General features: G+C 43.1%; 1 protein-coding gene across 1 annotated transcript in view; it reads right to left on the minus strand.

The window, feature by feature from the left end:
• The window catches only part of PLXND1 (plexin D1), a 225,249-nt gene that overhangs the window by 123,205 nt on the left and 75,552 nt on the right, over positions 1 to 26,492 (minus strand). The window contains 4 exon segments of the mRNA XM_056804691.1: positions 7,184 to 7,286; positions 12,899 to 13,007; positions 20,671 to 20,848; positions 25,630 to 25,759. Coding sequence (XP_056660669.1) covers positions 7,184 to 7,286; positions 12,899 to 13,007; positions 20,671 to 20,848; positions 25,630 to 25,759 — 520 coding nt within the window.

Consider the following 26,492-nt stretch of genomic DNA (forward strand, 5'->3'; position numbering starts at 1 on the left):
TTAGGAAGATTCATCTCCCTGATTTCCATTCCTAGGCACTTACTAGCTGTGTGACCCTGGATAAGTCACTTACCTCTTTTTGCCTCAGTTTCTTCATCTGTAAAATAAGCTAGAGATAGAAATGGCAAACTGCTCCAATGTTTTTGATAAGAAAACCCTGAATGGGAATAGTTAAGTGGCACAGTGGATAGAGTGCCAGACCTGGAGTCAGGAAGACCCATCTCCCTGAATTCAAAGCTGACCTCAGACACTTACCAGCTATGTAACCCTGGGCAAGTCACTTAACCCTGTTTGTTCCTCATCTGTAAAATGAGCTGGAGATGGAAATGGCCAACCACTCCAGTATCTTTGCCAAGAAAACCCCAGATGGGGGTCAGGAAGAGTCAGATATGTCTGAAACTACTCAACAACAAGTAAAGTGCTTTAAGATTAGAGACATTCTGTACAGATGCTACCGTATTTGATCCTCACAGCAATCCTGGGAGGGGGATGCTATTATTATTCCCCTTTACAGTTGTGGAAACTGAGGCAGATAGGGTCACAGCTACTAAGAGTCTAAGGCAGGATTGGAATCTGAGAAGACTTAACACCAAGTCCCATTCTGTATCTACTTGTACCACCTAACTACAATATAGATAAGGGGCCTGCCTATAATTATACTGCTCATATGTGTTAGAGGCAGGATTTGAACTTGGGTCTCTCTTGATTCCATATTCAATACTGTCCACATGATGCTGCAACTCATATATAAAATCTATCTGTTTAAATCCTATCTTTTTAGAAAAAGAACTCTCTCTCCCTCACTCCCTCCCTCTCCCTCTGTCTCTGTATCTGTCTCTCTCTCTTTCTCTGTTTTTGACTCTCTCTCCCTCTCTGTCTCTGTCTCTCTCTCTGTGTCTCTATCCTGTCTCTCTCTCCCTTCCCTTCCTCCTCCTCCTCTCTGTCTCTGTCTGTCTGTCTTTGTCTCTTTGTCTCTTTCTCTCTCCTCTCTCTTCAGAATTCTTAGTCTCACTCACTGTAAGTATCCTTAATTTGGTTTTTACTATATACTATGTTGTATTCTTTTTTAATGTCACATCTTATCCTCTTTTCTTTTTTTTAAAACCCTCACCTTGTCTTAGAATCAATACTAATATCAATTCCAAGGCAGAAGAAAGGTAAGGGCTAGGCAATTAGGAATAAGTGACTTGCCCAAGGTCACACAGCTAGGAAGTATTTGAAGCCAGATTTGAACTCTGGACCTCCCATCTCTGAGTCTGGCACTCTATCCACTTAGCCACCTATTTATCCCTGAATCTTATCCTCTTCACTAGATAATAAGCCCCTTAGGGGCATCTCCCGAATTTTTTCTCTTCTCTTTGAACCTCTTCAATCCTTGTACAGGACCATGGTTTCAAACAATACTCAGTGGCTGGCTGACTGACTGCTAATGAATCACACAATTTCAGAGATCCAGATGGACCACAAATTGTACCAGTTTCCCCCAAATGTGGCTATAATAATCACATGAGCTCCCCTTTCCATTGCAGTTTGAAGTTGTCTAAGAATTCCTTCAGAAGGACTCTCAGGGAGGCACGGAGCTACAATGGCCCCCACTTTAGAAATTGACCAAGACTCAGAAAGGTTAAATGACTCATATCACGGCGGCTACACAGCTACTGACTTGATAAATGTCAGAGCTGGGACTCTAATTGTAAGCCCAGGAGGAAGGATGCTGGGTCTGAAGTCTTAGATCTGCCATTTCCTGAGAGTCACTTCAGGCAAGTTGTTTACATTTCCCTGGCCTCAGTTTCCTCGTTTGTTAAATGAGGGTGGGGATTGGACTAGATCATCTCGAAGGTCCCTTAATGCTTTAAATCTAGGCTCTTCTCTCCCCACCCCAAATGACTCAATCAGCAAACATTTAATAAGTATTTCCTGTGTGAGCAGAACCAGAACAATGTATACAGTGACAGAAATATTATATGATGATCCACTGTGAAGGACTAGACCACTATTGGCGAAGCAAGAATCCAAGATAGCCATGAGGGGTTCGTGATGAAAAATGCCATCCACAGCCAGAGAAAGACAGATCGGAGCACGCCATCTTTATTTCCATCATGAGGTTTTTATCGTGCGTGTGATATGTCTTCTATCACAACATGAGAAATATGGAAATATGGATCACACGAACGTACGAGTATAACCTATGGCAGACTATTCACCGCCTCAGGGAGTGGGGAAAGAGAGGGAGACAGAAAATTTGAATTTGAAAATGCCAAAAAATAATTGTCAAAAATTGTTTCTACGGGTAATCAAAAAACCAAAAAAGAAATAAAAAGAAACCAGGAAAAACCCAAGGTGTTTACTGTGGGCCAGGGAGTGTGTACACCTGTATATATGGCACACAAGGATAAAAATCAGTCTCTGTCCTCGCTTTACAAAGCAGCAGCCCTCGTGGATGCGATCTGCTCAGAAGCCCGGACAGACCACCAACCTGCTTTTTCCTAAGTCTTGGCCGCACTCACTACCTGAGTCATACTTAGTTGGCATCTGATAGGAACTGATGGCTCAAAGGCTGATTAGTGGGATTAACTTCATTAGAGGCTGTGGGGGTGGGAGCGGGGAGCAGAGCAGCTGCGCCTGGGCCACAGGCTTGGGTGGACATTCGAGGCTCTGTGGAGAGACAGGCCATTTGTAAAAACCATGGGAACAGGCTTCCACGTGTGCTATTAACCGCCTCAGAAACACTAGGTGTGGCCACTCTCTGTTCTCTCTTTTAGTTTTAATTGATTAAATCCAGGCATCCTTGAGTGCTCGGGAAATGATGGCCCCGTGCCAATTTTAAAGCTGCGATCAAGAGCGAAAGGGATTTGAGTTACTAAAATGCCCAGAAAAGCTTAATGCTTCCAAGAAAAAAGCCTCCCACCCCCATGGTGTGGCAATTGTTTAAGGCACTCCATGGCAGACCCTGGCTTCTTTTAATGCCAGGACAAAAATCACAACCCATTCATTTTCTCTTCAGGCTGTCCTACCAGGCAGAGAAAACAGATGGCAAGCGTGAGGTCCAACTTAATGGGGAAACCAAGGCAGCTGGCAAGAAGAGGCTTGCCTCACTCTATATGGGAGCTGCAGGGAGAGCAGAGAATAACTACTCCCAGTTCTTGCAGCTTCTACGAGAAGTGCTGAACTTGGAATCCCAGGCTCTGAGTTCAAATCTTGGTTCTGCTGCTTAATTACCTGTGTGTCCTAGGGCAAAAATATGTAATCTCTCTGTGCCTCAGCTTCCTCATCTATAAAATGAGAAGGGAGTGGAGCAGATGACCTCAGTTCCCTCCTCCTGGCTCTAGCTATATAATGCTACTTGCAGAAAGCTTCCTCTGATTCATCCCTGACCTCTTCTATGCCAATTTCTTCATCATCTTCCCTACTAAAACCATTCTTTTTTCCATTCTCCCATGTTCCAAACCTTCAAATGTTAGTCATGACCCCATTCTTGATGGCTTTTGGTGATGGATGCTTCCTTTTCTAGATATTCACTGTCCGTCCTACTAATGATTTGCTAAGCATTAAAGTTAAGCTTGTTGCAGCCTGGATTCGATTTCCCATTTTTTTGGACAATCAGACATTTACTTTTCTCCAGTCCTTTCAGAATCTTTCTCAATATGCACAGTTTTTCAAAGATAACTAGCAGGCTCACCAATTACATCTGCCAATTTTCTTTAGCACCCTAGGTTCATTCAGAGCTGTAGACTTGAACTCATCACAGGTAGCCAGGTTGCCAAGTTCAGCATTCTTTCTCCTGGATGACACAGAGACCCTTTATGGTGATGGTTCATCCATTTTTCAGTTGTGTGCAATTCTCTGTGACCCCATTTGGGGTTTTCTTGGCCAAGATACTAGGGTGGTTTGCCATTTCTTTCTTCAGCTCATTTTACAGATGAGGAAACTGAGGCAAACAGGGTTAAGTGACTTATTCAGGGTTACACAGATAGTTTACCATTTCCTTATCCAGCTCATTTTACATATGAGGAAACTGAGGCAAACAGGGTTAAGTGGTTTACTTAGGGTCACACAGTTAATAAATATCTGAGATCAGATTTGCACTCACAAAGAGGAATCTTCCTGACTCCAGGTCTGGTACTCTATCCACTGAGCCACCTAGCTGCCCTGGGGGGATACAAATTCTTCCCCACTTAGCCCAGTGCTTGGAGCTTAGCAGACAATTAAAAATGCTAGCTGACTAACTGACTCTATTTCTACCTCTCCATATAGAGTGAGGCATATTTCTTCTTGAATACTGCCTTGATTTCCCGATTGGGTAACAACTGCTGACTAGACCTTATGCTTATCCATCTATTTTCTTGGGGTTTGTCTGAAGGGAGCCATAGGAACAGAGTAGAAGAGAAAACTGGATGGGCTGGGATTTTGTCCTTATGTTAAGATATGTTGAGGTCTGCCAATGAGCACTTTGAACAGTAGCTCTCGTGGAAGTGGGAGGCTTTTTTCTTGGAAGTACTCAGCTTTTCTGGTCAGCTCAGTAACCAGAATCCTTCTGGCTTTCTTACTAGCTTTCTGTATATCTTGGGTATTTGTTCCCATTGTACCACTTTGCTCTGTTCTTTCCAGTACGAGGAAAGAAAGAACAAAAGCAAAATAAAGCTGAAGAGTTACTTTTACCTTCTCCTCATCTTTCCCACAGTGAGCAGTGGTCCTTCTTTGGGTCCTTCTTTGATTTCTCTCTTTTCCCCAAGAGAGTTAAAAAAAAAAAAACAACAACCCAATAACGCCACGTTAGCATCTTTAGCATTCTTCACTGACCTTAGTTCATCTCAAGTGTATTATTTCACTCCATCAGCATTGATTAAGCACCTACTATGTGCCAGGCATTATGCTCAGGATATACTGCTCGTACTATTCTTTTTTAAAAAAACTTACTTTCTCCAAGAGTGGGGGATGAAGGGAGGGAAGGAGACAATTTGGATACTATAATTTTAGAAAATGTATTTTGAAAATTGTTATTACATGTAATTGGGAAAATAAAATATCTTTGAATTAAAAAACCCCTTACCATATGCCTTAGAATTGATACTAAGTATTAGTTCCAAGGCAGTAGAGCAAAAAAGGATAGGCAATGGAAATAAGTGACTTGCCTAGGGTCACACTGCTAGGAAGTGTCCGAGGCCAGATTTGAACCCAGGATCTCAGAAGTTAGATTGAATCTGATCACATCACATAGATTAATAATATGTAATGGAGTAGATCAGTGTAGTTCTAGCCCAATATTTTCTCTCTCTGAAGAGAGCGGAGTGGCCAAACTATCTGATCTTCACTACCTGCTTCCCCTTCTGGCAGGAATGAAAGCCTCCCTTGGAGAAGGGTGAGAGAGAAGAGGACAGAGAAGTCTATTCTGCCTTCCTTTCAACAACACAAAGGTAGCCTGTGCTACATATGGGGAACAACCCTTGACAAATATATGCATATATATGTGTGTGTATATATATACCTGCATAAGTTTCTGTGTGAATAAATATATACATATGGGGCAATGAAGTGCCTTATGGAGTCAGGAAAACCTGAGTTCAAATCTGACCTCAGACACTTCCTTGCTGTGTGACCCTGGGTAAGTCACTAAACACCCATTGTATTGCCTTTATCATTCTTCTGCCTTGGAACCAATATTCAGTATTGACTGTAAGAGAGAAGGATTGATTCTGAGGCAGAAGGTAAGGTTTTTTTTAAACCCTTACCTTCTGTCTTAGAATCAATATTAAGTATTGGTTCTGAGGCAGAAGAGTAGTAAAGACTAAGAAATTGGGGTTAAGTGACTTGCCTGGAGTAAAACACCTAAGAAGTGTGTGAGGTCAAATTTGAACCCAGAACTTCTGTTTCCAGGTATGCCTCTCAATACACTAAGCCACCTACCTCGATGTCCCCAAGGTAAGGGTTTTAAAAAAATTATTAGTATGAACATTTATGCCTCAGACATTGGCAAATACTACAAATCAGGTTTTAATTTATTATTTTTTGGTTGTCTAAGCTTATGAAAACAATGAAAAAATGTAAATAATATAAATTAGACTTAAAAGTGTCTCATTCATTCATTCGTTTTTTTTTGGAGTGCTTAACCACTCTCTCCTGACTACAGGCCTATGAGACAGAAAGAGAAAAGAGATGATACCTTCAGGAAATATATGATAAGCCCAACTCTGGATAGGGCAGATAGGAAGGATTTTAATTATCCACACATCTGCCAAAGGCAAAACAGCTGTAAGTTCTTAATGATAATTTGTGCCTTCCCAAAGTATAGAAAGCAACAAGGGGAAATTCTGTCCGACTTGATTGTGACTAACAAGGAAAATGTGGTTGTTAGAGTGGAAATGATAGGAATTTGAGGGGAAATGACCATTCCATAATAGAAGTTTTGATAGAGGAGGAGAAAGCTGGTAATTATTTAATCTGCATCCTAGATTTCGGGAGGAAAGATTTCAAGGGGGTTAAAGAAAGGCTATATAAGATCGTATGACCTAACGCCCCACAGGGCAAGTCATCTCAGGATGGAGGGTCTCCACATTAAACTCTGAACACACCAAGAGGAGAGAATTGATGAAGAGGGAAAGTGTGAATTGTCCAAAGAGACCATTGTGGATACACCAATCAATTTAGATTTTATGAAAACACAGACAGAAAACAGAAGCAAGAGCAGGGAATGGAAGATCAGTGCAGAATTGGGGCATAATCCAGTTCAGAAGATTAAAGAAACCATGACCTGGGCATCAGGAGCCCAGGATAGGCTAACCACCTGTTAACCCACACAAGCGATGTAAAAAGTCTCTGAAGAATTTGGGTATCAATTGTGAGAGCAGGAACATCTCAACATAGAACCCTCCAGCATGCACCAAAGAAGGCGCTGGGCTCTATGAGCAAAACAAAATGGCAACAGCACAAAGGAAACATGAGATGTGCCAATTTAACGACGTCTCCAGCCAAGATGCTCACATGGGCTAGCTATTGGTGCCCGACCTGGAATAGAGCCTTCCGAGCTCATGTTGCTCTGATCAGCCAGAGTCGGACACTGTACAGTGACCCCAACATGGTGATATCATTTTGGTCCTCTTCGAGCTCGAAGGATAACAACCAACCACTGTGAGCCTTGAGAGTTTATAGAGCGTTCTGGAAGGAGATTCTGATGTGTCTAACTTACTGTGAGGTTCGGTGTGTTCCCACACTCTGACACATTGGAGACACAGGTATGCTGCTGAATGCACCAGAAACAGGGCCATCGGGTGGACAGACAGCTGGTGCATCTGAAAAACACAGTGAAGAGAGGACCATTTAACACTCAATTTCATCCAATAAGCATTTATTTTGGGGAATACAAAGACAATCTGAAACAGGACTTGCCCTCAAGGAGGTCACATTCTGCTTCTATTATTGGTTGTCTTTTCATATCTTTAAGCCCTGGTGCTCCAACAAAGCTGAACCCTCACAGAAGCCAGCATAGAATCAGAACCATGGAAGATGCTCAAAAAATACTCGGGATGCCAGAATGTTAGAACTGGAAGGTTCCGTAGATAAGAGGATTGTGGAATATATACAAGGGAATGTCTCTTGGTGGGTTGCTTGAATAAATATAGAATGACAACAGTCAAAGGAAACTTGGAACACAAAATATTTGGATAGAAGACATGGCAAGGATGGAAGGGACCTGAGAAAACAGAAGGGTGGAATGGGAGAGGAGTTAGAACATAAGACATCAGAGGGCAAAGGGGTCTTAAAACTTAGAATGTTGGAAGGTGAAGAGTATTTAGAACACAAGACATTAAAGGGTGAAGGGGTCTTAGAAGACAAAAATGTTAGAGAATGAAGGATATTTAGAACAAGGGTAGATAGGTGGGTCAGTGGATAGAATGCCAGGCCTGGAGACAGGAAGTCCTGGGTTAAAAAATGTCCTTAGACACTTTGTGTGTGACCCTGGGCAAGGCACTTAACCCCAACTACCTAGCCCTTACCACTCTTTTGCCTTAGAACTAATAGCCAGTATTAATTCTAAAATGGAAGGTAAGTGGTTTTTTTTAAGGGTATTTGGTCTCATAAGAAGAGAAATGCAAATGAAAACAACTCTAAGGTATCACTTCACACCTGGCAGACTGGCCAATATGACAGTAAAGGAAAGCAATAAATGCTGGAGGGGATGTGGCAAAATTAGGACACTAATGCATTGCTGGTGGAGTTGTGAATTGAACCAACCATTCTGGATGGCAATTTGAAACTATGCCTAAAGGGCTTTAAAGATCTTTGATCCAGCAATATCACTGCTAGGTTTGTAACCTAAAGAGATAATATGGGAAAATGCTCGTACAAGAATATTCATAGCTGCGCTTTTTGTGGTGGTCAAAAATTGGAAAATAAGGGGATGCCCTTCAATTGGGGAATGGCTGAACACATTGTGGTATATGTTGGTGATGGAATACTATTGTGCTCAAAGAATAATGAACTGGAGGGATTCCATGTGAACTGGAAGGACTTCTTGGAATGGACACAGATTGAAAGGAGCACAACCAGGAGAACATTGTACACAGAGACGGATACACTGTGGTACAATTGAATGTAATGGACTTCTCTATTAGTAGCAACGCAATGATCCAGGACAATTCTGAGGGACTTATGAGAAAGAAAGCTATACACCTTCAGAGGAAGAACTGTGGGAGCAGAAACACCAAAGAAAAACAAATGACTGATCATTTGTTTATATGGATATATGAGTTGGGGTTTTGGTTTTAAAAGATTACTCTATTACAAAAATGAATAATATGGAAATAGGTATGAGTGATAACATTGGTATAATCTAGTAGAAGTGCTTATTGGACCTGGGAAGGGGGAGGGAAGAGGGGAGGGAAAGAAAATGAAATATGTAAACAAGAAAAAATATTTTTAAATGTAAAAAGTAAAAAAAAAGTTAGACCATAACTTTGGGGCAACAAAATTAAAGGGTATTTGGAACACAGAACATTTGAGTATGAAGGGAACTTCCAACCTAAACCTATAGAAACATCTGGCTCTATCTATTTCCTTGTTTTACAGATATGCATACTGAGATGGGGCAGTGGGTAGAGCATTGGGCTTGGAATAAGGAAGGTTCATCTTCCCCAGTCCAAATCTGGCCTTGGATACTTACTAGTTGTATGACTCTGGACAATTCGAAGACAGAAGAGAGGCAAGGGTTAAGCGATTAAGGGATAAGTGACTTGCCCAGAGTCACACAGCTAGAAAGTATCTGAGGCCAGATTTGAACCCAGGCCCTCCCAACTGCAGACCTGGTGCTACTTAGCTGCCCCAATACTGTTTTTAAATGTATAAAATACATAGGATTACAAAGGAAATCAGTTATATTGAAATGCAGTTATCAAACTTTAAAAAGTTCATTGACCCCATAATGGGAGCTCTTTCAGGGTAAAATTCTTGTCTTATATCTTTCCAGGCTTTAGCAGAAGCATACTCAAAACTACTAAGAACCCTAGAATGTTAGAATCTCTCCTAGACTCCTTGGCTCTGTCCTCTTGACCCTCAGAGGACAATAACTCTTGCTCCTTGCTGGAAGTTTCCACTGAGGAACCCTCAATTTTCCCATCCAGCCTCAAGGTAATGACAGGCTTTGAAAATCCACTAATCTGCTTCATTTGGGACAAGTAGACAGCCAGGGGCCCAGAGTGAGAACCTGTGCACAGTCAGAGAGCTAAAGAGAATTTAAAAAATGATAGGATTTTAGTGCCAAAAGGGACCATTTTATAGATAAGGACATTGAGGCCCAGAGATGGGAAAGCACTTGATCAGGGTCTCAAGGTGAGCCAGAGCTGGGATTCAAACCCAAGTCTTGTCCCTGGAAATTCTTCTATGGATCCTGCTGGGGAAGCTGCCAAACCTCGTCCTGGAACTTGCTCCTTGAGCTCGAGAATTCCATCTTTGTGCTTGAGTTTGTATCTCTAGCATTTAGTATAGTATCTGGCACACAGTAAGCCCCTCATAAGTGTTTACTGGCTTAACTTGATTTGTGATGTCAGGTCAGTGGTCAATTTATCGGATTCTCTCTTAACCCCTTTTTGGGGGGTAAATATAGAGAGGACCAATGAGGACTTCCGTACCCAAAGCCAGCCTAGAACTGTAAGGGGAGAGCCCACTGACTTCACCTCTTTCTAAGACATCAATGCTATTTTAAAAGAAAAAAAGGAAACGTAGGATTAGTTTGGGGAGGAAGGCTGGGCAGAGATGCCAGAGGGCTCAAGAAGTTTTCCACAGACCAACATCCTTTGTGGTTAAAGACTCAAGGGAATGAGATCCCAAAGGGCCTCCTGGAAAGTCAAAATCTCATCTACTTTTTCAATGTTAGGGAAGCCTGGTACCTCCCAACATTCCTCCTTAGACAATCTTGAGGCCTCAGGGGAAGCATTCCTGCATTATTAATTGGAAACTTTTCTCCTGCTGCCTTCCCCCAAATATGTCACTGGGTTCCAGAGGGGATGTGGATTGAGTCCCGAGTTACCATTTAATTCACAATTTGGAAAATGACCTGGGGAAGACTTGGTTATATGAGAAATTGTTCAACCTTCCAGGGAGGTCAAGTCTGGAAATAATAATAGCTTGGGGGCAGCTAAATAGCTCAATGAATTGATAGCCAGGCCTGGAGATGGGAAGTCCTGGGTTCAAATCTGGTCTTAAACACTTCCTAGCTATGTGACCCTAGGGAAATTGCTTAATTTCTGGATCAGTTTCATCATTTTTAAGATGAGAGGGTTGGTCTCAGTGGGACCTCCTAGTTCTAAAACTATGATCCTTTGAGAAGTTGGGGGTAAGCATAGTGAATGATAGTAATACCCTCTCTCCCCACAAAAAAAGGAGAAAATTCCCAGGAGGGAGCAGAAGACAGGAAGGGAGTACAGACAAGCAGGGTTGATTTGTTACTACTGGGTTAAAATTAATACACACTTAAAAACCACGTGTAACATTCAGAGTTTCATGCAATCCTCTCTGTTCTTTGTGTATTGGAATGTTCACATTTTGTAAGTTTATAATAAAAAGGGAAAGAGAAAAAAGGAGAAAAAGAAAAAGAAGGAAGACAGGAGAAATACAAGTACTGTCTTCTAATGTTGTGAATCTCCAGGGACCAGAAATTAGACCAAAATGATCCTAGCTTTAGAAGTAAAAGATTCTGAAGTGCGATACAGTGGGAAAGAGAGAAGTTCCTAGAGTCAAAGGATGTGGGTTCAAATCCCAACTCTGGACATTGCTTCCTGTGTGATCTTGGACAAATCACTTGACCTGTATGAGACAGAGAGTCCTCATCTTTGGAATGAAGGCTCTGTCTTAGAGGACCTCTACTCTCCTTCCCAGTTCAAGATCTGTGATCCTAGGCATTTTCTAATAGCTGGAACTGGCCAATAATGGGTCAGGCTACCATGGGAAATAGGGAGCTTAAAGTCTCATAGACTGTTCAGAGTAGGAAGGGACATGAGATCATATAAGGTAACCCTTTCATTTTACAGAAGAGAAAACAGAGACAGAGACAGAGAGACACACAGAGAGAGGTAGAGAGACAGAGAGATAGAGACAGAGACAGAGAGAGGGAGAGAGAAACAAAGAGACAGAGAGAGGGGGAGAGAGAGAGGGGGAGAGAGAAGAGACAGCCAGAGAGAGATAGAGAGAGACAGAGACAGAGAGAGGGAGAGACAGAGAGAGACAAAGAGAGAGAAGAGACAGAGAGAGGGAGAGAGAAACAAAGAGACAGAGAGGGGGAGAGAGAAGAGACAGCTACGGAGAGAGAGAGAGAGAGACAGAGAGACAGACAGACAGACAGACAGACAGACAGACATACATACAGAGAGACAGAGACAGAGACAGAGACAGAGACACACACACACACACAGAGAAGTTAAGTGACTTGTTCAAAGTCACTTAGCTTGGGACTAGAGCTCCTACATCCAGGGTTCTAACCCAATGTCATTGCTAGAGGCATCCAAATGAGATCGACAACACCTTTTTAGGAAAGCTGAGTTCTCTTCATAGTCCAAAGTTCTGATTCTACAATTTTCCCCAGCACCATCCTAGTGTCTGATAGAATATAATTCTATTTCATTTAACAAAACAAGTATTCATTGAAGCTCCTGCTATAATGGAGGCACCCAGTAGACACTGTATCTCATGAGTGAGCTACAAAGAAAACAAATACAATTCTTGAACTATGGGAGCTTATATTTTACTTGAGTGAATGTGTGATATACTGTAGACACAGATAAGTAAATATAATAAAAAAAAACCCTTACCTTCCATCTTCAGATCAGTACATTAGTTCCAAAGCAGAAAAATGGTAAGGACTAGGCAATGGGGGTTAAGTGACTTGCCCAGGGTCACACAGCTAGGAAATGGCTGAAGTCAAATTTGAACCCAAGACTTCTGGTCTCTAGGTCATCTAGCTGTCCCTAGTAAATATAGTTTAAAAGCAAAGTAGCCCAGCTCTCTTCATCCAATAGTAAAGATAATCTACTCCAGTGTTCTAAGTTTACAAATGAAGAAATTGTATAGCATGATAGTCAGGAAGATCTGTGTTCAAATCTGACCTCAGACTAGCTGTGTGACTTTGGGGAAATGACTTAATCTCTGTTTGACTACAAAATGGGATAATAACAGCACCTACCTCTCAGGTTTGTTGTGATGATAAAATCTCAAAAAATAATATTTGTAAGGCCTTTAGCACACTGTTTTTCACATAGTAGGCACTATATCAGTGCTAGCTAATATTATTATCCATGTGGAAAGTCTCTTGAACAAGTTCAATAATTAACACTGATCACTGATTATTGGGCCAAGTCCTTTTTTCCCAGAGTCCCAACCCCCAACCAGGAGGTCCCCATGAGGGGTCACTCACGCTGTATGTGGGTAGACTCTTCCCGTGCGTGTACAGTCATAGATGGTGAAATTGGCCCAGACGATGTTTCTGCCATTGACTTGCACAGCTGTCTGGACGGTCACGTGGTCTGGAATGGGAACGGGGTAGGGTGGGGGAGAGAGAGAAGGATGTTGTAAAGAATGAGGAGATGGAAGTGTGCCTCAGTTTCCCCCAGGATTAACCTCCTAGGAGTAGGCAGAAGAGGCAGCTGCCTAGTAATCTCATCTGAAGGGCATGAATCAGTCTCTGGGGTTCCAAATGGTCTCTCCCATCACTGAAATTCCACAATTCAAGCCTCAGTCATAATAAGAATAGCTCCCGTTGTTTCTTCAGTCAACAAACGTTTATTAAGCAGCTACTAAGTGGCAGGCTAAAGAACAGGAGATGTGAGGAAAGGTAAAAACAGAACCTGCCCTCAAGGAGCTCATAGTCAAAGAGGGAGGCAACAAGAATGTACCCAAGTACATATAAGGTACATACAGAGGAGATGGAAGGGAGCGTCAGAGGGGACGGCGATGGCACTGGGGACGGGGAGTCGGAAAGTCCCCCTGGCAGTGGGTTTTGAGCTGAGTATGAGAGAAAGTCAGGGCAAAGTCAAGGAAGAACAGCATTCCTGGCATGGGTACATTCAGGACAAAAGGCAAAACATGGGAGATGGAGACTTGCATGCAAGGCAGTACGAGTAGACCAATGTGGCTGGACCAGAGGCTCCGTGGAGGGGAGTAACATAAAAAAGACTGGGGAGATAAGGAGGCGCCTAATTGTGAAGCACTATTAATGTCAAATAGAGAAGCTAATATTTGATCCTGTAGGTCAGAGGAGTTAAGGAACCCTTCAACTCTTATGGAGCACCAGATTAAATATAATTGGAGGGCATCTAGGTGAGTCAGGGGAGTTGGGAGGTTTGGGGTTCAAATCTGGCCTCAGGAGCTTCCTAGCTGTGTGACCCTAGGCAAGTCATTTATCCCTGATTACCTAGCCCTTACCCTTCTGTCTTAGAATTAGTTCTACCTGGGGGATTAGCCCTGCACTACCTAACCTTTACTGCTCTTCTCCCTTGGAACCAATACATAGTTTTGATTCTAAGACAGAAGGTAAGGGCTTAAAAATGTAAATTTTTTTTTGGGGGGGGGGACAGCTAGGTGGCCTAGTGGATAGAAAGACCAGGCCTGGAGTCAGGAGGACCAGGATTTGAATATGGCCTCAGACATTTCCTAGCTATGTGTGACCTTGGGAAAGTCACTTACCCCTACTTGCCCTGCCCTTGCCTGTCTTTCTTAGAGCTGTTACTAAGATAAAAAGGAAGGGTTTTTTAAAAATGGAATTGAGAAATGCTTAACAAAGTAAATATACAATACAACTTAAGTATGCTCATCTGTGGTCTCTGCGTTAATATGCAGCCTGAGTTTGACATCACTGTTGTAGATAATGGGGAGCTTCTGAAGTTTATGGAATAGTGGGGGTGACGTGATCTGAATTATACTTTAGAACAAATCATGTTGGCATCTCTGCGGAAGATGGATTGGAGAATATGTGCCAATTCTATAGACTTAGGAACTGCTTTCTTCCTAAGAGCCCTCCCTCTAGGGTAGGCAGTATGAAGATTTTTACAGCCATTTTAAAGATGAAGACCTGAGCTTCTGAAAGGCTGGGACTTGCACGGAAAGAGCTAGAAGCACAAGAGCTGGGATTCCATGAAATCCAATGAGCATTTAAAAATAAGCGCCTGTTCTAGGCTTGGCGCTAGTCACCAGGAATACAAAGACAAAAAGAAAACAGTTCCACATATCCTGGGGCTTACTCTGTGGGGCTACGAATTGGGCAAAAATAAATAAATAGAAAATAACCCAGATTTCCTGCCTCCAAATACACTCTTTCCACTAATCAGCTACTGGGAGGGACCTTCGAGGTCATCTAATCCAATAGTCTCATTTTACCAATGAGGAAACTGGAGCCAAGAGAATTTCAAAGGTGCTAAAGGTCAGCCAGATAGTGAGAAGCAAAGCCCTTTGGGTTAAGTCAAGAGTTTCTGGTTAAAATGAGAATGTTTCTAGAAGTTGATCCTTTAACATCCACTTAACCTTTAGAGTCAATTAGTTCGGGAAGAGTTATAGGAAGGGAGGAAAGAAAGTTCTGGCAGACTAGGCACTGCCATGGGGCAGCAGGCTGGCATGACATGACTGAAGAGCCAGTGACAGTGGAATGCCAAGAGTAGGGCAGCAGCAGAGAAAAAGGGAGGCTGGGAAGACCAAAGACAAACATTTATCCAACTTTGGTATATGTGGGAATCCTCCAGAAGCCCAGTTCACTCCCCCATAGACAATGGAGCTAGCTAGGAACGGCACCAGACTAGACGTTAGAGGACTTGGTATTGGATGCACTATGTGATTTCCAGCATTTTCCTTAACCTCTCTGGGAGACAGCCCCTGTCTGGGCCATGGAGGTTATAATCCCCCAACTCCTTATTACTTCTCAGAGATGCTGAGAAGATAAATGAGGTCAGGTCTGAAAAAGAAATGAGCTTCTCAGAAGAAGAGGCTTTATCACCAGGAGAAGATAATTACTATTCTCATTAAGCACTCTTCATATTATTTGTTCACTGTACAGTCACAGAAGCCACGGCCCCCAATTGTCCTCTGTGAAATGCTGCCTGAGTAGGGGGAAAGAGTGACATGGGTTTGCTTGTCGTATCTCTTTGGCTTTGTAGCCAAAAAACCACCACCACCAACATGATGTATGCCACCCATGTAGGCACACACACAGACCAAAACACAACACATGTGTGCATATGTGCACGCACACCTGCATATTTCCATCATGTACTCATAAAAATAGAGATGTGCCCCAATACACAGGCAGAAGCACATACCACAGCAACGAGGTGCAATGGAGTTGGGAGAGAAACCCTGGAAAGTCCAATTGGACTGTCTAAGATGGAGAGAGTACAGGTCTACCATTCACAAAGGTTTAATGGGTCCCCCCAGCAACAAGATCTGGATTGCAAATGTTGCCTGGCAACTCTTCAGCTGGATTCAGCTTATGGGCATGATGTGCACGGCATCCCCTTGGTTCCTGGAGCTCAGAGACTGAACTGAGTTGAAAAACGTTGGCATTCTCTTCAAGAGGCTGAGGGTTAGAAATCCCATGCTCCTTACACCCAGGTAGGGCATTTTAGACTAAGCCTGATCCTTAGGGCAATGAGAAATACCTTGATTATTCCATTGTCTAACTGACACATTACTACTTCAGCATTTCTCTGATTATTTAAAGGGTGTTAGTCTCATATCTCCTAGCTACAGCTTGAGTTCCCAGAGGATAGGACCTTAGGGTGCTCAACTCAATTTAACCACATCTATTTTGGGGGGAGGTAAACAGGGTTGAGTGACTTGCCCAAGGTCACACATCTGGCTGAGACTGTGAACTCAGGTCATACTGACTCCAAGCCCGACACACTATCCATTGCACTATCTAGATGTCCCTTAACAATGTCTATTAATGTGCTATTGTGCGCTTTACTGGAGGAGATGCAAAGTTTTGTAAGTAAAGATTTGACTCCTGCCCTCATAAAGTTTATGGTCTAATTAGGGGATAAATGAACACACTAAAAACTAGCATATAATATGTTTGACATGTTAATAATGTGTTAGAAAAGTTCAAAACAGAGCTCTCTGTAAGGTCTGATGGGGAAGCTCACTAAACAGAGGAGGGGGTTCCAGTCCAAGTATGCTTCCTCCAAGTGTGTTAGGGATTGATGGGGTAGCAATTGAACAAGGAAAGGTGGGGAGAGAGAATATTCCAACAGAAGGAAAATATGGGAAAAAAGGTAGAGATGGGGAGGAATGAAAGATTTATTCAGGGCAGAGAGGGCAGGGCAGTTTGGTTGGGGCATAAGAAGAACAAGCATTTACTAAGTACTTATTCCATGCTGGGCAACACGATAAGTGTTGAGGATACAAAAAAGATAAAGAGAGTCCCTGGACTCAATGAGCTAAAACACTGTTGAGGGAGATGACATAAACAGAATGAAAACCAAACAAGATATGCACAGAGTAGATGGAAAGTAGAAGTCGGGGAGTCTGGGAAACAAAGGCCTCCTACAGAAAGTGAGATTGGAGTTGAGTCTTGAAGACAGCTAGGGAAAAGAAAGGGCAGGACTGGTGAGGGACAGAATACCAGGCATAGGCAGAGAGATGGGAGATGGAGCAGCAAGGGGAAGATGGTAGAGGGCAGTAAAGCATAGAGGGTTGGAAAAGTGGAGTGATGCCATGTTGTAGAGGCCCTCAGATGTCAGGAAAAGGAGTCTGAACTTTCCTCAGTAGGTATTCAGATGCCTTTGAAAGATTTTGGAGCAAAAGAGCAATAGGACCAGATGTATGTTTGAGCACTCTTATGAAGAATGGATTAAAAGAGGGAAGGGTAGGCTAAAGGTGAAAAGGTCTACAATGATAGCAGCAGGAATTAGAGAAGAGGACAGTGATGAGAGATGCTGAAGAATTAAAATGGAGAGTACTTAGTGACTTCATTGATCAATCAATATTTATTGCCTACTATGTACTAGGCATTTTGTTAAGTCCTGTAGTTACAAAGAGAAGCAAAAGGCTGTCCCTGCCCTCAAAGAGCTCACAGTCTAATGGGTTGGGGTGGTGGTGGTGGTGGGAGACAACACATAAACAATGATATACAAACAACACAAATAATTATGTATAAACAGCCCAACCAATTAAGTACAAAGAGCACTAAGGACAGCAGCTGGCACATAATAGGTGCTTAATAAATGATTGATTGATTGATTGATTGATTGATAGAGCTATATACAAGATAAATCGGAAATAAGAGAGGAAGACTAGAATTTAGAGTGTCAGGGAAAACAATTAAAGAAAGCTAGGGATATAAGGGACATAAAAGGTGAAGGAGAAGAAAAATCAATAACAGCAAGATTTCAGGCATGTAATACAGGGTGAATGGGGGTACAATTGACTGAAATAGTGAAGTCAGAAAGAGAAGTAGGTTTAAGAAGGGAAAGCCATGAGCTCTGGATTCTAGTTTCTCCTCAGCACCCATTCCCAATTAGTTGCATGAGTTCGTGCAAATCATCTCAGCTTTCTGAGACTCTGTTGTCTCATCTGTAAAATAAAGATGAAGATATCCAATGGACTGACTTTACTAGACTACGCTAAGGGTCAAATAATGGATGAGAAACTGAGGCACTATACATATATAAAGTATAAAGGTATCTTAAAAAAAATAACCTCTTACCTTCTCTCTCAGAATCAATACTGTGTATTGGTTCCAAGGCAGTAAGAGCTAGGTAATGGAGATTACATGATTCACCCAGGGTCATACAGCTAGGAAACATGTGAGGCCAGATTTGAATCTAGGATTCCCATCCCTAGGCCTGGCTCTAAATGCACTGAACCATCTAGCTAACTCCATGAAAGTATCTTATACATGATTATAGCAGGGTCTCTAGTATTGTGCCCCAGAGATCTGGCTGTAGCCACGTACCATTTAATACTTTTATCAATGACCTGAATAAGTAAATGCTTATTAAATCTGAGGATGATACAAGGCTGGGATCAAAACTGATGTGTTAGAAACTGACGGTCAAGACCAGAAAAGGATCTCAACAGGCTAAGTCTAATAAAAATTTCATAGGAAAGTGTTTATGCAAGTCTTATTTATGAATTTCAAAAATAAATTTCCAAGTTCAAGATGGAGAAGGAATGGCTAGACAGCAAAAATATTTGAGGGCTTTAGTGAACTACAAAGTCAGTATGAGTCAACAGTATGACAGTATTCAAAAGTAAGACAATTCCATCTTGGGCTTCACTAGGAGAGCAGGTAATCATCCCACGATACTCTGCCCTAGTTAGAGTCCTTCTTAATAACTGCATTCGGTTCTGGCCATTGCATTTTAGAAATGACATTGACAAGTGGTGAAGGTCTAAAGGAAGGCAGCTGGGGTGGTGAAGGCCCATGACTTTTTGCCTCATGAGGATAGAATGAGGAAACCGGGGGAATTTGGGGAGTCAAGGGAGAGGGGTAATTTGATAACTGTTTGCAAGTCTCTGAAGGGCTGTCGTGTAGAAGAGTGACTAAACTTGATCCGTTTAATCACAGGACAGAACAGAAAAGTCCAAGCTGTCCCAAAGTGAAATGGGTAACCTCAGGAGGTAGTAAGCTTCCTGTTGTTAGAGGTATTTAAGCAAAGATTAGATATCCACTTGCCAGGGATATTGTAGATAGGATCCTTGGTCAAGTACAGGTTGGATTAGATGGCCTCTGAGGCCCCTTTCAACTCTGAAATCTTGTAATTATATCTCCTGAAGCACCCAGCTCAATAAGTATTTTCTGTTTTTCATATTTCCTAATTGTTCCCTATTGCCTCTTTTAGATAATTTATAATTTTGTTGTTCAGTTGTTCAGTCATGTCTGACTCTTCAGGGTCCCATTTGGGGTTTTCTTGGCAAAGACACTGGAATGGTTGCCATTTCCTTCTCCAGCTCATTTGACAGATGAGAAACTGAGGCAAACAGGGTTAAGTGACTTTCCTAGAGCCACCTAGCTATTAAGTGTCTGAGGCCAGATTTGAACCCAGGAAGATGAGTCTTCCAGATTTCAGGCCAAGTGGTCTATCCACTGTGCGTTGTAGATAGGACAACTCAAAGGCTTTTTATTTTTTTTTTCTTCTGGCTACCAATAGATAATATCTGCAGGAATTTAGAAGAAAGATTTGAGGTAGATTACAAAAGTCTATCTGAGACAATATGATGAAATGGATTGGATGCTGCACTTAGAAGACCAAATCTCATTTGTCACTAAAGAGCTAACAGCCCAACCTCATCAAGTCGAGGCTTTCTAGTCATTAGCTTTAGAGGACTGGAGCCAACATGGGCTGCAGGAACCTTGAAAAGATGAAGCCCAGAAGCTTGGCAAAAATGACACCAGAAGTGATGTGTAACCATTACCCAGCAGCTCGCCAAATAAGACTAGCCAGGAATAAGCCTGGCAGAGACTCTCCACCAGAAAAGTAAGACCTGCAGAAACAACACTGGTAGATACTGGTGATCCTGTGGCATCTTAGCTGGAAATTGTCCTACTACATGGGTTTCCTAGGTGTGTGCTCTTCTATACCTCTTCCCAAAGTATGTCTACTCTTCCCAATGCTATTATATATCTGGGGGATAGTGTGTCCCTAGTCTATTAGGGAGTGGGAGGGAATAGTCTATTGCTATTTTCCTTATGATGTTTCCTTAAATGCTTTGCTTTGCAAGTGCATCATATTATTTAAAGGCCCCCTGAACAAGGCAGAAGTAGGCCAAATACAATGAATAACCTCCCTGAGGTCCAGGACCTATCTGCTTTTGTTGTTTAGGGGAGCGTTGGGTCTAGAGCTAGGAAGACTTGAATTCAAATCTAGCTTTAGATACATACAAGCTGCATGATCCTGGGCAAGATACTTAACCTCTGTTTCCTAAATTGTAAAAAGGGATGATAACAATAGTAACTACCTTGCAGAGTTATTGTGAGGAACAAATGAGATATTTGTAAAGCACTTCGCACAGTGTCTAGCACATACTAAGTGCTAGATAAACTCTAGCTATTATTACTATTGTTGTTATTATTATTGTATTATCATTATGATTGTTATTATTATTATTATCTTCCCCTCTATGGTTTGCCCGACCAAGCACACAGTTAATGGTTGCCAATAAAGACTAACTGGTTGACTGACACTTTCTGAGTCTTACCTTGGTCTGATGGGAAGTCAGGATACTTGTCCCTTGGAAGGAAGTTGCAGAAAGCGATCTGGTGGCTGAAGTCTTGGCCAGGGACCTTGGCCACAGTGTGGATGCCATTCCCATAGTCACAGGCCATCTCCATCCCACTCAGACTGGGCATGTTCCCACTGATTTGGATGATCATACCCTGGAAATACATCAGGCAAACAGGTGAGTAGTGACTCCCTCCTCACCTTTCCAGGGCACTGGCCTCCCCAATTCTGGATGGAGGCCCCCAAGGCAAACTCTAGGGAATTAGGAGCATCAGATGGATGAGGAGAGGAAAAAGGGAAAATATTTTCTCCTTATTTCCACTATTCCCACTCAGTCAATAAACATTTGTTAAGAGCCTCTGACATGCCAGGCAATGTCCTAAGTGTTAGGAATACAAAAAGGGGGAAGAGATGGCCCCTGCCCTCAAAGAGCTCCCAAACGATGGGGCTGTTCCCTTCTCACTAAGCCCACTAAGCGAGGGGAGAAGTCCAATCCTTGGTTTGCTGCTTCTCTCAACTCCAGTGCCATAATCTTATACTTCATTCCACTGAAGCATAAGCCAACCAGTCCTTCTTGAGCCTCCGGCTGCCATCTTTGAAATGGCCAGTGGAAGACAGACTTTGGCACAGTCAATATGAAGCCTTCTCATTCCTTAGTCATTTAATTTCCCCTGGCTTGTTTCTTCCTCCTTCTAGTAGGGATAATAAAACCTCTATAGCCTATTTCACAGGACTGAAACACTTAGTATGTCACCCAGCTCCCTATGGAGTTGAAGTCCATATAAGGCAGGGCGGTTGGCAATCCCATCCAAGACCAAAAAAGCCCTAACAAGCCTCATTAGTCAACACTACTATAGTTATCAGTGTAATAAATGAGCCTAATATGATGTTCAAATTCCCCATGGAAGACCCATTCTCTACTCTCTTTCCAACAACATCTGGGCTTTAATGAAGCACTAATAATAATGATAATAGTTTATTCCAAGCTACAAAAAGGGTCTCTACAAAACAAACCAGTTTGTAATGCAGTCCCAAATACAGCATTAGAATAAGGCTCCTGGTACTTTAAGAGATAACAGAAGCATCTTCATTTCCCAAGAGATTAACCTGAGTTCATGGATCAGGTAAAGGATCGGACAAAATGACCTCCCAATTCCAAGATCCTCTGAGACACAATGTATATGGCGGAATCCAAGTCAGCATAGATCTGGGGTCAGATTCTGTCTCTAACATTTACTAGCTTTGTCATTGGGGATGCATTCTTTCCCTTCTCGATAAGTCACAAATGCACATTTTTTTAAAAACCCTGATCTTCTGTCTTAGAATCACTACTGTGTACTGGTTCCAAGGCAGAAGAGCAGTAAGGGTTGGGCAACGGGGGTTAAGGGACTTGCCCAGGGTCACACAGCCAGGAAGTGTATGAGGCCAGATTTGAACTCAGGACCCCCATTTCTAGACTTGGCTCACAATCCACTGAGCCATCTCATTGCCCCCGGTCCATTTTCAGTTGAGAACCTACTGTGAGTCAGGAACTAAGGGGAGAACAAAGATAACAGTATGTACCTACAAAGAAGCCAAGTGAAAGCACTATGGAAACTTTAAATCTACATACAAGTAAACCTGAATTGTTATTATTGCTGGACCATAAGCAAATGCATCTAGCCCCAAATTTTAGACTAATTGAGCCTGTTTCAGCACCAGCATGATTTCCCTCTCTTGTGGGGTGGAGGGAGTGACCCTCTACTCATAAAGAATCCATCCCCTCTGGGTGGGGCTAAGCCAGCAGACTGGGGCTAAGTGGCCTCAATTAAAAGGACCCTCTGAGATTTGAGGGCAGTGAGCCAGACCAGCTATTAGCAAAAACTCTGTTGATCTTCAAGCCTTATATGATTTTGTGGACAGTCTCCATCAATTGCCATGGCCAAAAATATTTAGCACCTATGGGTCACCCTTTCTCTTTTTTTAAAACCCTTACCTTCCACCTTAAAATCAATACTGTGTATTGGTTTCAAGTCAACAGAGCAATAAGGGCTAGACAATGGAGTTAAGTGACTTGCCCAGGGTCACAGAGCTAGGAAGTATCTGAGGACAAATTTGAACCCAAGTCTCTGGGCCTGGCTCTGAATCCATTGAGCTACCTAATGGCCCCCAGAGTCCTTCCATTTTTAGTAAGTTTCATCCTTAGTCACAGACATAGAGTCACGAGATCACAGATTTAGAGCCAAAAGGTGCCTCTGATGTGGAGCAAAATCTCTTTGTTTTATAGATGAAGAAACTGATGCCCAGAAAGGTTTCGTGAATTTGCCCAATGTCCCACCTCTGGTAATTGCTGAAGCAGGATTTGAACCTAAGTTTTCCAGGCACTACCTACTACACCAAATCACCATTTTCCATCAGTAGGCTATTTGGTGTTGGACAGAACCATCTGAATGTCCACAGACCCCTGCCCGAAGCTCTTTCAGTTTGGGGATCTCCAAGAAAGCCCAGCATTCATTAGGCTTTCCTTTCAGATGGGTTTATCTTTGTGCCATAATGAGGCTACACAAGAGATGGCAGGAAGACAAGCCGATCCAGTGCCTCCATTTACAGAAGAGAAGCCTGACGTCCCCCGAAGGAAAATAACTGGGGTCAGGAAAGGAGACTTCAGGGCACTTGCCACTGGTCAGGGTGATGCCAGGTGGAGCCCTCTGCCTGGAGTCATGGAGCTGTGAGGGCTGTGAAGCTGCTCCCAGCCTGGTGTCACTTGCAAGATGTCATTTTGTTCTCTTTTGACTGCGATCATCTAAATACTAAGCAGCCCCTGCCTCGCAGGTACAGACGGCAGGGCTTCAGAGAGGGAGCTTCTCAGCAGTACGGTGAGAGCTGCAGAGCCGTCCCTTACTCACTGGGGAGAGTGAGAAAAGTATCACCCGGCAGCAGCTTTGTGAGAATCATCTGTTCTTTGAATGCAAAATAGCAGGTTGGCATTTGGCGGTTTTGCAAATATTGACTCCTACATTTCTGGGCTCCCAAAAAAAGAAAAGAAAGGGGAAAAAACTGCCAGGAATGCTAGGACTTTGGAGGGAGGCTGTCCATGGTGCCTGGGTCCTCCCCCATCAGCCTGCTGGTGGTCTGGGGAAATGCCCGCCTGTCCCTCCCTGCTTCGGGCACGTTTCAATGAGAGCTTGGTTGGTCCTTGGGAACACAGCCAAACCCTTAGCACGGCTTCCAAGCCAAGTCAAACCACTATGGCTCCCAGAGGCCACCGGGGCTCAAGGGGTCATTATCCTAAATCACAAAAGAGAAGCCTGAGAGACTCTAAGTTGGCCGTGGGATGGGCCCATTCCCATGGGCAGCAGTGAGTAACCATGAGGCCTTGCTCTAGTGTCAGAAGCTGCTTTTATAGGTGGCATGGAATGGCGGAAGGAGCCCTGGATTGGAGTCAGGTTCAGATCCAGGCTCTGCCACTTACTATGTATATGTGTGCATATATACATACATTTATATTTACGCATATACATACACACAGGTATGATCACAGGCATGTTCCTTCATTTTTCTGGGTCTCAGTATCTTCATCTGTAAAATGAGATGGCTGAACTATGTGACCCAGAAGGTCTCCTTCACTTATAAAACCTCATGGTCTTCTCCATGTTCTCTAAAGGGAACACACTCTTGTGTGATTATGGGCAAGTCTTAACTGCTCTGGGTCTTGGTTTTCTCATCTGTCAAATAGGTATGATAATTCCTCACAAAGTTCTTGTGAAGATGAAATGAGGGAATAACAAAATGCATTTAACAAAGGGAAGAGCATTCACTGACATGAAGGAGTACAGTGATGGCGAATATGATGTGCATGAAAGGTTACTCTTAATGCCTGGCTTGGTCCCTGATCCTTTAGGCTTAGCCCCACCTCAGACTCTGGTTCTAGGACCATCTGTGGATAGGGGGCATATTCCAGTCACTGGACTAGCCATTATCCGCCTTAGTGCTGGTCCTGCTGTATGGCTCATGTCTGATTGGTTCCAGGAACCAGATCCTTGCTTTATTCCCTGGCAATCGAACCTAGTTCCAGTAAATGGGATGCTAGTTGGGGAACTAGGGGCTGAAATCTTGCTCCTGAACCTCAGTCTCCATAGGCAGTCCCCCCAGTGGAATGCCAGAACTATCAGAAACTAACAGTTGGTCTTTTTGAACCTGCCACCTATTATTACCTGTGCCACTCTCCTGACACTGTGCTCCAGCCACCTGATGGGGTATTCACCTGTTGCCTACCATCAGGCCATCCAGACCCTAAATGCTTATCTGTTTGGGGCTCCTTCATATGGACTTCTGCTGCTGAGACTGCCCACCCTGCTGAGCCTACCTGCCCTCCAGACACAGTCAGCTGTCTCTTCTGTTCCACTGTGAAGCCATCAGAGTCCCAGGTCATAGGTTTATAAACATTAAGGGTGGAGGAGACCTTAGAGGACTTCTAACTGACTCCTTCAATTCATGGATGTGAAGACTGTGTCTTAGAGAAGGGAAGTGATTTGGTCACAGTCATTCAGCTCGCATGTGGCAGAGCTGGGAGTTGAACACAGGCCTTCTGGCTCTATATCTAGTATTTATTCCATTAATGACAGCCCTCCTAGCCATCACTCTGTGAGGCCGGCTTGGTTGTTTCTCAGCCAAGAAAGCACCATGAATCCTGAGTTTAGTGATTTAGAACTGTAAGGAACGAGTCCAATTCACTGACTCTACACATGAGTAAATAGGTCAAGAGAAGGTACGTAAGTACGTGACTTGCTGATGGTCAAACTGAGGCAAGATTTGAATCAGGTCCTCCTGGCTCCAGGTCTAGTTCTCTATCCATTATACATCTCACTACATCTCAATAAGTTGGTGGGTGCCATCTTCTCTCTTTCCCACTCCTTGCTTCCCACCTACCCCAACTCCTTGCCCATTGTATACTTACTGAATATGCCTTGTGGATATTGATTTCTGAGGGCAGGATGGTCATGGATGGGCAGCGCTGGATGCCCTCACTGGCACTGGTCCAGAAATGGGGTTGAGTAGAGTTGGCACACTCATGCTGGAGGGAGCACCTGCAGCCAAGTGGGGAGAGAGAAATACTTCTTAGGCATGGTATCTAAGCCTGAGCCCATTCTGCTTCTGCCCAGTACTCTACTAGATACTTCCAATGGAATAGCCATTCTATCCTGAACACACTCCCCTAGAACCTGGACCAGTCCTACAAGCATCCCTTCTAGCCCCATCTCCCTGCTGTAATTTAAAGCTGACCTTTCTGTGACAATCTCTCTTCCCTTGCAATCCTCTCCAATGGAGACCTCCTCCCATTTGCCCAGAATCACAGAGAGAAAAAGAGCCACCAACAGATTTCTTGTTTGCCAGTGCCGAGTTCAGATCGCTACTTCAAACCAAACTAAGAACAGCTCTGGGCAAATAGCAGGCATCTGGAAATATTTTGTATCTCAGAGTTAAGAAGGCACTGTAAAGCCTGCCTTCTAATACAACTCATGCGAATGAGAATCCATTTTGCCCCATAATACCCCACAATTACCCAGCTTTGCTTAAACCCCTCCAGAGATGGGGAAGTCATGTCTCCCAGGGTAACGCATTGTACTTTGGGTTAGCTCTAATCAGTAAGAGATTTTTTCCTTTCCTCATCAAGTTTAAATTTCCATCAAATTTCTACCCATTACTGCAGGTTCTAGCAAAACAAGTCTAATGGCCCCTTTCTATGTGGCATTCCTTCGAATGTGTGAAACCATTACCTTAGTTCACCTAAATCTCCCCCATCCCCAGTCCAAATATCCC

The sequence above is a fragment of the Monodelphis domestica genome, chromosome 7, assembly GCF_027887165.1.
Source record: "Monodelphis domestica isolate mMonDom1 chromosome 7, mMonDom1.pri, whole genome shotgun sequence".
NCBI lineage: Eukaryota > Metazoa > Chordata > Mammalia > Didelphimorphia > Didelphidae > Monodelphis > Monodelphis domestica.